Below are 13,647 nucleotides of genomic sequence, written 5' to 3'. Positions count from 1 at the left end.
ATGCTTCGAGTAATGATATATTTATGCTGAGGGTTACCGGGGTATGATATATGAAATATGAACCATCTGTTGATTGATGATATTGCGAAGGAAAGCGCGTATCTTAAGCCCGCGTATACAGCGCGGTACGACTCCCGAGACTGGAGGTGATGATAACATTTGTATTTTCAGGTATAACCTTTATCAACAATGAGTCGACGTTCGGTATTCCAGTCAGGATAACGCGCGGGGATCGAGTACGCAAACAATTGATAACCGAACACTCACTCCTCACTCGATGTTTATGATGCTGGGGTGATTTTTGGTGCGATCTACGCACGACCTTTTTGACCGTTTAGAATCCAGGTTAGTATTTGATTTGCGGCAGCTATTCGATATCAAAGTCGAGACCTGAGTCCAGTCTTAAACCTCATGACTGGTCTTATAGTGGTCCTAATTCTAAGCCATTATTGTGCAACTGGGTCCTGGTCCGGACCAGTCAATCGATTCATAGTCATCTGCTCTCAGTGGCATTGGATGAAAACTAAATGAATTTTCGAGAAAGTAGCGCTCTGAAATCTATTTCTTATAACTATTCCTTTTATGGTATCATATTTCCGCCAGACCCTTTATCTACACTTCTACAACCACGAACGACTAGACGAAACATGCAAACTGACGGTAGACACGACGACTTCGATCTCACAAAAGACTTCTTGAAGCTGTAACATATCAGTGAAATTCGAACCCTGGCAAAATATTCTTCTTTTTGCGTTCAATTCTCCGAGTGTCCTCAGCGCCGGTCGAGCCAGAAACACGAGAACCTACTTAATCAGTGCATGCGCAATGGTTTTTGATGTTGATATCGAATATTTCTTCAGTGCGAATAAGGCGTGATTCTTCTTGTAACCGGTAGAGGGCGTTGTACGAATGATTTCCGGTTTGAAGATAATGCGTGAAAAATTGAAATGCCGCGTTCTATTACGTTATCATCGACGTCCTGAATTTATTCCGCTCCCATCACACTACATCGTGCTACTCAACAAAATCGACCAAGCGTTCACACTAACGAAAAGTTCGTTCTAAATTGGTCGGTTTCATTTTAGGACGGATCAATTTAGAGATCGATCCAGGTCCGTTGTTAGTTCTACGATGGACCATCTTTCTGTATGTGAATAGAAACCTTTAATCGTTGGTCAATCGCAGTGATAACTGATTTAAAAACACGAACACTTGATTTGGTGCATTTTGAATTGGTCCTTTTACAAGTATGGACCAAATTAGAGTGAATATTGCGATGATGAGAATGCAGTTTTTTTCCCGTAAAAAATTAATTCTTTAAATCTATTTCAAAATATTTTACCTGTGGATTTTGAGTATTAGCGTTTGTAGATTTGGTCGTTGCATGGACGGAAGTTGTAGTCGTTGTCGTCGCATCAGCCGGGTGAATTATGGGTATTCTAGTGTTGGCGTTATTCGCCGCCGTTTCGCCGTTCGGCGGCGGTTTTACAATTCCCACCACGAACAAAACGATCACCGCGATTGCCGCGATCAACAGTAAACACGTGACAACTGATAAGAAACACAAACATTTCTCGCAGGCGCTGCGACATCCGGGTCTCCCGGCGTTTGCCAGACGGAATCTGATATCGTCTGCTGTGACGATCGCTTGAGGAAAATTTGTCGTCTTCTGAACGCGTTCGTTGAAACCGTTTTCTTCGAGATAACTCGGATTTTTAACGGTGTACATATCCATTTTCGAGTCTGTTTTGCTCGCGCGGGCGTGCTGCTCCCTTACTGGTGTTGTCTGCCTATGATTATCGAGAATATCAACGGCGTGCCCGCCGCCGCTGACGTCACTGAGGTCGTAGTTTCCGACTTTCTGATTCACCGCCGCATGCATTGTCGAATTGAATACATATAAACATATATACGAAAAAAACTTTTCTATTATTGTTTTTCAATGAGAATTTCTATATCGGCATATAACGTATAATGACATATGCATTTTTGACGATAATTAATGACTGAAAATAAATCATTCCTCTAATACTGTGACCGAGGTTAAAAAATGATAGCGCGCGTGAAACCAAAACCGCTCTTGTCTGAACGGCGTCGGTTACTCTCAGTGAAGATAAACGTTATTCCTGTTTACTCATCGACTGCCTGCGGGCGATGTTTCTTTGTTCATCCTATATAACTATATAAAACCGCGCGCTCGCGATCGTGAAGTCTCCGGGTCTCTACCCCCGCGCTCGCACCGGAAACCAGATCCAGATCAACTATTCTCTGCTTTGTGTATCCGACTCGTCGAGATAATCTTGCGAGATTAGCCGCTAATCTATCGAATAGTATTCTAGGTTTACCTACTGTTTACGAACGTCTTATTTTTGCATCTCGCGCGCGCAGTCAGAGAGCATGTGTTCGGAGTCTATAGCCGAGAAAAGCGACAACGGGAAAAAACTGGCTTTCGTTTTTTTTTCGATCATCAACAAAATATCCTAAGATGTTGACATGATATTTGATGATCAAATTTCAATCCTTGTTAGTAAAAAAGTATTATGAGCACATGATCCTTTGATTCACCGGTGGTAGGGCCTTTCAAACGAGAATCCTTGAATCTTCAGATAGAAAAATCCGTTAGATATAGACCGATTCTTTGTATTCGGAGTTCGTTTTCAAAATTCATCAATTAAAGTTAAATTCGTGATCGTTTGATTACTCGCAATGTATGAAATTACTAATCGAGGACGTTGAATACGATCGCAAAAATCCCTCAGACCGATCGGAGTTCAATTTCAAAATCTATCAATCAGCTTTTCATCTTTCGCGACATCGATACGAAATACCAACGTTTTCGACTGTGATATATTGATTTTGCGCGGAGTAAACATCGGACTGAATACCTAAAACGAATCCGCTCTTTGTAGCGAGAAATGTTCGGCGAATAAAAATCCAGTCAAAAAACTCGCACGTGTCCGCGCAGCAAGAAAAAGCACACGCATAACTCTCGTCTGATGTCGGCTGCCGCGAGACGCGTCCCGGAGTTACATCCGGTTATAGAACAGCGAAAAAATCCGCATCAACGCGCGCCTGAGTTTCCCGCTCCCACTCCGCCCTCGGCTGTGCAGTAATTATCAACCGTCGTCACGAAAAACCGCAAACCACCGAACGCAATGCTCGCTTATCACCGTTGGCTGCGATAGTTTATTGCCTATCGTTACCGTTAATTCCGCCTAATATAAAAATCATTACGGTCATTTGTAGCGCGGGCGCGATCTGTGATAGAAATATACCCACTCGAGCGCGCGTGTGTGTGTGTGTGCACCTCCGTCGAGAATAATAATAATCATTACAATATCGATCCCTGTAGCTTTCCTCTTCGATCTCGAGTTGTTTGCGCGCGCGTAGCCTACGTGTATTTTTTTATCTTAAACTCGGCACTTAATCCATTAACACCACTTGACACCGGATTGTAGCATTTTGAAATTTTCCCAATGTCAAGTCGCCATCATTTCCTGATCGCAAAGTACAAAATCAAATACGATGATCGCTCTTGGTTCTAGTCAGCGTTCGGTAATGCTAAAGTGATCGTTTGACATTGGGAGTTTTGTTGCTGTTTTCGCTGCAGTTTATGCTGTTCAGAAATCTGTATGTTACCGGTATGAAGTCAGTGAACCCCCTAAACCCTGGTCCTCTCATCTACCTGGTTGGGATTCGAACCTGATGGCATCGCTCTACTCTGTCACGACACAAAACCTTTCTCACTAGACTGGTCGCCTGTCAAACTCTGCGCCCCTGCATTCGCAGTTAGAATAGCTGAAGGTAGAGACCGGCAACCAGTCTACCTTCCTCAATAGACTTGGAAGTGCAGGTACAGGCACAGGTTTGCCGCACGAAAACTTGCGACCCCGCACTAGAAAGCAATGGCAGCCAGAATCATTGAATGATTTAGAATGGGCCTTAGAATGGGCCTTTAGAACAAGATTTTGATACGTGTAAAACCATCCTCGCTTGCCAGGGGGTCCGGCATCACTCCCGAACTCGCTTCCACCAGTTCGAGGAACAGCTTTAGCGTAGTGGGTTCGAATCCCTTGACGGGTGAAGATGGTATAAAACTGGATTTCCTTTAAACTACTACGACGACCCGGTCTCTTCGCGTACGTCCGTAAAAGAATAGAATTCGCCTCGCTGAAATTCATAAAGATATTGTTGATGTTGCTATACCAGCAATACCTAGGCTTGACATACGTACGTGGATTTGTAACGATGAATGCATTTTACTGCATTTGTTTGGTTTATAGCATAAGTAACGACCACCGAATATATATTTCCATGAATAATTCATCCCAATTTTCCGTTGTAAAAACTATTCGCATACAGCTCACGGTCTCTATGCGTATTTTGGAGACGTCACTGTATTCATTCATTCATTCATTAATTCATTCGTGGCTCTGAATAGTTCACATTTTCGTAAAAAATCATCTCGCGTTGCGGGATACTGTGTGAATATAGCGCTGGTATCATCATGGTTGACCGAATCAAATTCGTTGTTACAATAAAAATCGATTATACACGAATAAAACCTTAGAATTTGAACATATGTTCTCAGGCGATACTAAAATAAACTGTTCATTATTGTGTGCACATTTGCGATGGGGAGTGGTCCCAGTTATTCCCGGCCCAACTACGTATGACCCCATGAAAGTGTAGCTGCTTCAATAAAACACAAGGCAATCAAATTGTCTTAACATTGGCGGCTATTCTTTTTCAAAAATTTGTTCAAACATATATGATATGATATTCATTTCTCCTTGATTCAACATATAAAAAAAATACAAATAGTTTTTGAAATAAAATCTAAGGGGGCACTGAGTAGTCAGGGCAGCGCATTGCACTATGCGTGGCAGAATACGGATGTTAATCAATGTTGAAATGAGTGCATACCCTCAAAATATAAGAGTCTAAGATTTAGCTATCGATGTTGTAGGAAAAGAACATATACGGTTAGTGCGGTGGGTGAAGCTGATGTGTGTCCCGGTAGAGGAGGTGCGTGTTACGACGGAGATGGAAATATTGCGAGGACTGGTTGTTCCTGTGCAGATTAAGGTTGTTAACCAACATAAGAGGCTGCGAGGTCATTGACCGGTCGGTTCTTTGTGAACCATGAATATATTATGTATCGCCCTAGTAGAACCCGGCTATAGAGCTCGTGACTTGTTCACCGACGACCAAAACACACTCGACACGTGGGACTAGATTACGAGAAAAAATTACGACGACGGAACGAAACGAGATTAGCGTCGTATGACGACGAGATCTCGTTCCCGACGCGAGATTCGTGACGTAATTTGATTTATTCGTAGCTAACGAAGCGGCGCTATTGTCCGTCGTTTCGTATCATCAAACTGTATTTGATTATACCCCTCGATTACAGCTTTCAATTCATGTAGCAATTCGCCAGTTTTCTTAATTTTCTCTTAACATCTACCGAAGCTTATCTATACGATGTATGATATACGAATTGATTTAATCTCCAGGCTTAATTTTGATGCCGTAAACAGTGGCGTTGGAACAGTAGCGACTGCAGCGGTGAAAGCCGCGGCAATAATTTACTGAATGACATTTTTTTTCTTTGAATACCACGTTTTTGAAGAAATTAAATCAATTCGCCGCGGCAATATTAAGAATCTGTCAAAAATCGGCATTTGGCCGCAGCCATAAAGCATTGCTTTCAACGCGGCTGGTAAAAACCGTTAAAATAATGTTTATGTGCACTTCGTCATTGATATTGGCGTTCCGTAATAGCGATTAAATTTCTGAATTTTCTTGGCGTTTATTTTCTAATTGGATACGTAAATTTCATGAGTCATATTTTGTGTTTCTTTTCATGAAGTTTCATTTCTTTCAATTTCATGAATTTTTGATTGTTTTTCAAGGCAGCAATGAAACTCTCGACAGCCGTGCGAGACGACCGATACGCCATCTCTTGACACAATTCGGTTGATCATTCCTTATTTGCTGAGGATACTGTCGTGCCACTAGCTATTCCGTTAGATGGCGCGCGCATCAATACGACAACTAAGAATTTAAAAAAAAGTTATAGCACATTTTTACATCTGACCGCTCAGTTTTCGAAATGTCTGTGGTACTCGTTGTCTCTTGATAAACTCAGATTGATTCTTATGCCTCATGTATAGCGCGATTTAAACTATCATTCACAGAATTCGAGAAATTAAGGATAGATTTTTGAGAAATCCGAAAGTGTCGTATCCTAAAAGCGCACAGCGGCTGAATCTGGTGTATACTCGCTTGCCACAAGCGGAATCCTCGATTGCCACAGTTTTCATTGTCTGTGTTGGTCGACGTATCATCATTGTGCTGTTCAATCCGATATTATGGGTTTTTGAGTCGATATTATTGCGTGTCATTAGAGAGAAAAAAAACCATTTGAATGACTAAAGATTAAGAACAACAGTTTACACGAATTACAGTATTCATTGACGACGAAAGTTTACAAAAATCATCAACTTTACAAAACCAAATTTGCCGTTTAACATCATCCCATAATTAACTATTGACAATTTCATTATCGTATCAGCATTTCAGAATCATTTCTGTATTTTTCTATAGTTGAACTGCTGATCTCTTTGCTTTTGAAGGTATTCTTTTATTCATTTCGTGAACCCCGAATTAGCCACAATCAGTTTGCTTTTCAAAAAAACATTTTCTACACCTTATTCCTAACCCCCCCCCCCCCCCCCAGTAATGTAAGTACCGAATACAGAACCAACCTATTAATGAGTTCTACCTATACTAGGATTTATAAAACAAATCATAGAATATTTGAGAATATATACAGCAATACAAGCGAAATTCTTTATTTAGATTTATCGGTTAAGATTAAAACAAAGGTGCTTAAATCTATTGAAAATAAGTCTAGGATATATTATGAACAACATGATTGATACATTATTATATCATTATTGTAGCTAGAATTGAATTACCAATCAAATGTCGATATCTTCATACAAAAAATTGTGCACATTCTTAAAGAAATCAGTATTCTGCGCGATATGCCCCTAGAACATATTTTAGGCTCACAACAAAACATCCATCATTGATACGTAAAAGCTTTTTACATTCGGGCTCGTCGTGATAGTTGGGATTATCATTGTGCTGACGACTCATCCAAATGACGACATAAACTTAGTAAATAGATTTGAAGAATTTTGACTCGAAAATAGAGACGACCCTCAGTAATGCGATGACTTCTTAACCGAGTTTCTGCTAGATTTCCTCATATTCCTCGCCAAGGTCTCTGAACGCGGACGCGTTTCTGGCGACGTTGTCCATCTGTAAAATAATAGATAAATGTCCATTGATCGTGAAAAAGAAAATCAGTAGATTTGACGATGCAGGACAGTATTTTATGCGTAAGTTGTGGATACGTTGATGATCTCTGAACTGTGGATGCGCACAAATTATGACATTAGAGTTATAATAAAATCTGTTATATCTACTAAGACGCTTAAACGTATAGATTCTGATGCCTAAAATTCGATTGAAAAAATAAGTGTGGCCTTACTAAGAAGAGATACAGACTTATCTAGCATTTCTTTAAACACAGTAAGCATCCAGCCCAGATTTAGTTAAACTCGAAAACTGACATTTGTGTTCGGGTCGGATAACGCACCTCGCGATTTCCGTAAATAGGTTCATTCGTTTTAACGGAAGACCGCTGTTTTCTCGTAGACATTTCGGCTTCATCTTTTCGAGCTGAAAAACCCAAAAGTTAACAGAATATATTCGACTTGGAAGTAAAGATGACGCACCTTTATCGTATATCGAACTGTCTCTGATTGCTTGAATTAGACATAGTTCGCAAAAACTGACGAATCCAACGTAAGATTACTGCACCTCATTATGGCTCTTTATTGTAAAATCGATATAAAACCTTGTAAATATCTTTATTACATAATCTAATTTGAAATACAAGATAGATCCATTATAAATTTCATCATCGTTGATTCTTGGAATGTTCTGGTGACTTGGTTTCTCAGCACGTTCTTTGTATCATACCATGTAAAGATACTATTTGACATTTGTGGTTCAAACAGTGAAAATTAATCTAACTAATAAGTCAAATTTAACCAAGAACCTAGTTTTGCATGTAATCACTTATTCAAAAATTCTCAATTCATAAGTCTTATATTCCGAGTTGACACTATTCTGAGTGGAGGTAGGGAGGTAGGGGGTAGTAAGTTATAAATTTAAACATAAATATAAATATACCTCTTGTCGTTGCCTTACTCTTGCTTCTAATGTTTGTCTTAATAGCAACAGAACTGGAAAAATGAACAGATCAGAATGAAATACGTCGGGAAAAGGTTGATATAATACAGGGCGTATATTTCTTGAAATATATTGGTGAGATGAAATTTTTGTCCTACCTTTTCGAATTGTTCTTGCGTATTTTCAGAAATAGAATCACGACAGCAACAACGAGAACGATGATGACGACCAGTGAGGCCGCGATACCTCCCAGTAGGCCACGAGTCGATAGTCCGCAACCTGTGGTAGTAGCATCTGTAGATGGAAGCAAATTAAGATGCCAAATATGGTTAACTGGTAAATGAATGTACGTAATTGTTCATTAACTTACCAGCTTCTTTAACTTGCAGGGCTATAAATGCGCTACCAATCGAATTTTTGAGTCGACACGAATGAGTTCCGAAGTCAGACGCCTGGACTGATCGAATAGTTGCGCTCAATTGAGGTTTACCAGCAACATCAGTCAATCTGAACGAGGATGTTTTTCCGTTTGTTTCATTCTTAACACAACTAAGTGTTATCCCATCTGATGGATTCGCGTCGTAGTTTATCGTGAATTTAGCGGTTTCTCCCAATTTTGCTGCTACGGATTCGACTTGCGCGGAGACCGTCGGTGCATCTTTTGCAATCGAGGAATGAAATACATGTGGGAATATTGTTGTTAAATTACGTTTGAATAACTAGTGGTGATTAACGTCGATTATGAAGCATATTTCCGTGATCATTTTGAACGCCACAGTTCTAGCCTTGTGCACATATTTTGAAAATTCGAATTTCAGTTCTACATACGAATTTTCTTTTGTCAAACGAAAGGGTAGACACTGGATCACTTGTATATTTAAATAATTATAAAGATTTATTATTTCATATAGCGCACCACTTCAAGAACAATCATATTATACATGCATATCTTTATATTTTGCTGTTCGAAAGAAAATTGCACCTTATTTCCTATTTAGTCTCATGCCAGGCTCTTTGATTTCATAAACTTTGCAGTTGATAGGTCGGTATAAGAGTGGGCCCTTGTTTGAAACTGGACCCAGATAAAATTTCGCATGACATTATGGTCAATGACCAACGTACATAACACATGTAAACACAGAATCGAACTGGATGGATCAAAAACGGCTTATTCTCGTAAACGACACGCGGCGTTGGAAAAAGCTTGGAAACACAATTTTGTCTTCTGTGTTTCTTGGGTCGCGTGTGTCGGACAGTTCTAGAACTAAACTAGGCTTATGAAGATTTTTACCTAATTAGCTGATACTTACATAGTACATTGATAATAATATTACCAGTAACTGATCCTGCTATATTCGATGCTTTACATGTATAAACACCTGAATCAGTTTTACTGATTCGTGTAAAACTGAGTTTATTGTTAGATTGTCCTAATAGATTGGCACCACTCCATTTATACGTCAGTCCTGTAGCTCCAGACTGTGAACCGTCACATGTGATTGTTAATGGTGAATTCTCCTGTACGGTGACGATGTTGTTGATGGCGGTGTTTGGTTGAGATGTTAGAACTGGTCCACTGGGTGGTGCTGTGTAAATGTGAAAGTAGAAATAGCACATTTTTCTTCAGTATACAAAGCGGTATTCAAAAAAGATTCAATGATTAAGAAAATTAAATTGGCATAATCATGAATAAATGTTGAAGAACTGTCATGAGAGTCGTAAACATGATTATAACGACAACAATAGCAACATTCTCCCGGACAACTCAATCGTTTTTGGAAACATTTCAGTTTTATTCAATTGCTTTTCATTCTCACCTATTACAGTAAGTACTGTTTTACTATTTGGGAAAGAGTTCATGTAGTTACATGACCATCTTCCAGCATCAGTCATCTGTACATTATTGATACGTAAATCATAACGTCCAGCTGTGACGTCACATTGTCCAGTGTATCTAGTGATAGTTTCACGATGACAGTTTGTCTTATCAAACTCAAACTGTCGTGAGGGGCTACTCAATGTTATTCTAATACCGCAGAAATTTCTACTGGGTGGTGAAACCTGACATTGTACGATAGTGGTGCCACCTAGTTTTACGACTGCTGGTGTTGCAACTGTCGCGAGTGTCGTATCCGCTGCGTCTATACAGTTCCGCCGCTGTCCTAAACAAGACACAATAAACGATGTTACGTAAGTGGTTGATTTAGATTTAATCACCGTGTTCTTTTCGTCGGAAAAAACTGGCAAAGATTTGTATAATCATGAATAAATCTGAGTGAATATGAACTGCCCTGAAAGTCGTAAACATGATGATTATGATGAAAACAATGGCAACACTGTTCTTCTGAAATATCTGAACCCAATAGAATAGTTGAGATTAAACTCTACAATGAAAAAATAACAATTCATGTTCCCTTAGCGTTTTTGTGTCAATAACTATCATTTATGATAGTTAACATAGATATAATCATGTATTTCATACATGATTTATACCATTCATCCCCTGTAATCCGACGGGGATCTATGGAATGTCGGACTCCTGATAATTGCAAGCACTAGGTCTAAATAGTCAATGTATAATCCTCTGTTTGAATTAAGGCAAAATGAAATGGAGCAGTCATTTTCAAATCGTCTCAAATAATCATTTAGTTTAGTCGATTCAGATTTCACGCAATGTTATGGGTGGACGATTTGGGCTCCTCGACACAAATTACACCGTTTTTGCGCATTATTTATTGAGCGTTTTTGCACGCGGTGAGATTTGTTTTTGCGCGTTGAAACTATTTATGTCTGATAATATCTGATAAGTATAATAACCATTGCGAATTTTAATGAAACATGGCAAACCCTTAGAAAGCTACAGGTCTCGAAACTCAGGCCAAAAATAGACCTCAGGCACAAAAAAGGATACAGACAATCCGTAGAAGCGTCTTCAACACTGAAGCGTCTTCAACATCGCTACATTTCGATGCACGAATGATCCAACCAATAAAGTATACAATCCAAGGACAAGTCAGCATTTAGGATATATCAGTATCGCTTAATGTTTCAGCATCTTTCTTTCAACTGGAGCTAACAATCTATTTAAATTCTCCACCGGAGAGCTTATTCTGAACTCTCATCTAACATTCAAAATTCTTCATAGCTCTGCTAAAAATCTGTTAAAGCTCTATTGAAGCTCTTCCACAAACTCTGCCAAGCGCTGTTTTTACTTTTTTACTTTCGAACGATCGGGCCTATTCATATCAATTCAATTTGTCATCCGCGTTGAGGACGATACCTAGATTTTTACCTTATTTGGTAATTTCAACTAAACTGTTTGCCAACAGAATGACTCATTTCTACGAAATTTCAAAACGATTGTTTTATGGACATGAAATTATCTCAACACAACCAGGATGAAAATTTATATATACATATATATATATATATATATATATATATATATATATATATATATATATATATATATATATATATATATATATATATATATATATATATATATATATATATATATATATATATATATATATATATATATATATATATATATATATATATATATATATATATATATATATATATATATATATATATATATATATATATTAATATATATCTATAACATGCACTTTCAAAAATATACTGGATTGCGTCTACGGACGGAAAACGGACGGAAAGTTAACGCAATATGAAAATAGTTTTATCCTAGATCAAAAAAGGCCCCACGTTTAAAAGTCAGTGAAATAATTGAAAAACTGCGTTTACTAGATAGAATGAACATCGACTTTTCTGAGTAGCTCATTGTTGATGATGAGTAATCAACTAAGAACGTAGATTTCAAATCTTTCGTAGTTAATTCCAGTTTACATGGTTTAATACGCACCGATAACAGTGTGGTCAGCTAAATAGAATATGACCGATATCAACACTACCGAAATACCAATAACCTGGATGAACACAAAAAAAAACAGCAAATCACTGCTCATTGAACTGGTTTGAAAATAGAGCTTGATACAACTTTATCAGAAAGTGAATGATTGACCGAAAAAATACATCATCATCAATAAACTTAAGATGATATGTTAGCTTACTTTTTAAATATACACTTATGTAAAATAGTCTTTGTAAATTACGGGACCAGTCCCCATGCGCGGATCAAGGATGTTTTCCAGGAGGGGTTCATAAAAATGTTAATGTTAAACTGCCGACTAAAATCTCTAATAATAGCGGGCCTATACGGCATATTGTTTGGCCAAACATAAGATGATATTGTACCGATTATGTAGTACCGTTCGCCCGCTTTGTCTTGAGTAAACTCCTCAAGAAAAAATAAAAATTGTTTTGGTAGCTGAGCCCTTTGGACCCGCGCCTGGTCCCGGTCATGATTTACTACTGTAACTGGCCCAGATTAATACACGTGATAAAAAAGCTTCTCTTACCCGACTCCTTTTGTTTATTGACATATCTACGGTAGATTTTACATTTCGATGCTGCTGGATACAATATATCAGGAAGCTTTTAGAACTTATTGAGCTATCTATTTGAGTCATAGCAAATTTTTCTTCCTGGTGTCAATCAATGTCGAGGTTATATAGAGCAATACAATATCAATCTAAATTGGTAGGTTAGGGTTCGAACAAAAATGTATAAATATTTTCAAAATTTAGTATTGGATAAGATAGAACCATGTGATTAATACATTTTGATAAAATGATTGCAGCTGATATAGAATTAGCAACTATAATAATGTCCGCAAGATGACTTAGCGAGAAAAATTCGTAAATTCTTTAAAGCACCCCAGAATTTGTTCAATATTATTTTATCATCGACAATCTGCATTTTCATTGTGCCTCCAGTTGTCGCGTTCCAACTCGACAAGTCGCCATATTTATGTCGACATATCGCGATATATAGAATTTCATTTACATCATTTACACCAACATTTACCAAATTAAATGTCTTCCTAAGATTGTTGAATTTACTACACGTTAAGATGAAGTGCAGCTCATCTTCGACACCGTTACACGTATCACAAAGCCTGTTTTCTCTACTCAATCCCAGGTGTCTGCCTTTTTATATCATAAGTCGGTGAGATGAGGTACGGAGTTTGGCATTTGCACTTCTAATACTAAAATTCTAGATAATTTGCTCGGACTTGCGGCTTGTTCACTCCAAAAATGAATTAAATTGTCTTGTAATTTGGATTTGATGCTACTTAAAATATATTCAGGATTGCTACAGGCACCTAGATTTCCCAACAGGTTATTCAAATTCAGATGAGTGAGTAAAGTCTTAATGCCCGTTATAAAATAACAGATATTATTGCCGTCATCCCTATACATATCAAGGAGACACTGATAAACTAAA

General features: G+C 38.2%; 1 protein-coding gene across 2 annotated transcripts; it reads right to left on the bottom strand.

The window, feature by feature from the left end:
* Positions 1-6,762: 6,762 nt before the first annotated feature.
* Positions 6,763-12,806, bottom strand: LOC141902503 (uncharacterized). Of its 2 annotated transcripts, XM_074790265.1 has the most exons (9): positions 12,720-12,806; positions 12,164-12,227; positions 10,092-10,436; positions 9,585-9,860; positions 8,645-8,932; positions 8,433-8,568; positions 8,275-8,327; positions 7,676-7,758; positions 6,763-7,335 (listed from the first exon to the last, which is right to left on the bottom strand). In XM_074790265.1, exons 1-9 carry the CDS (start codon positions 12,741-12,743, stop codon positions 7,270-7,272), a joined length of 1,335 nt encoding a protein of 444 aa, XP_074646366.1. In that variant the 5' UTR covers positions 12,744-12,806; the 3' UTR covers positions 6,763-7,269. The 2 variants fall into 2 exon arrangements, with proteins under 2 accessions (XP_074646366.1, XP_074646367.1); XM_074790266.1 differs by lacking the exon at positions 10,092-10,436.
* Between the last annotated feature and the right edge of the window lie 841 nt (positions 12,807-13,647).

Source organism: Tubulanus polymorphus, chromosome 3 (genome assembly GCF_964204645.1).
Source record: "Tubulanus polymorphus chromosome 3, tnTubPoly1.2, whole genome shotgun sequence".
Taxonomy (NCBI): Eukaryota; Metazoa; Nemertea; class Palaeonemertea; order Tubulaniformes; family Tubulanidae; genus Tubulanus; species Tubulanus polymorphus.
Note: the sequence above shows the minus strand (reverse complement) of the source record. Positions and strands in the feature narration are given on the sequence as shown.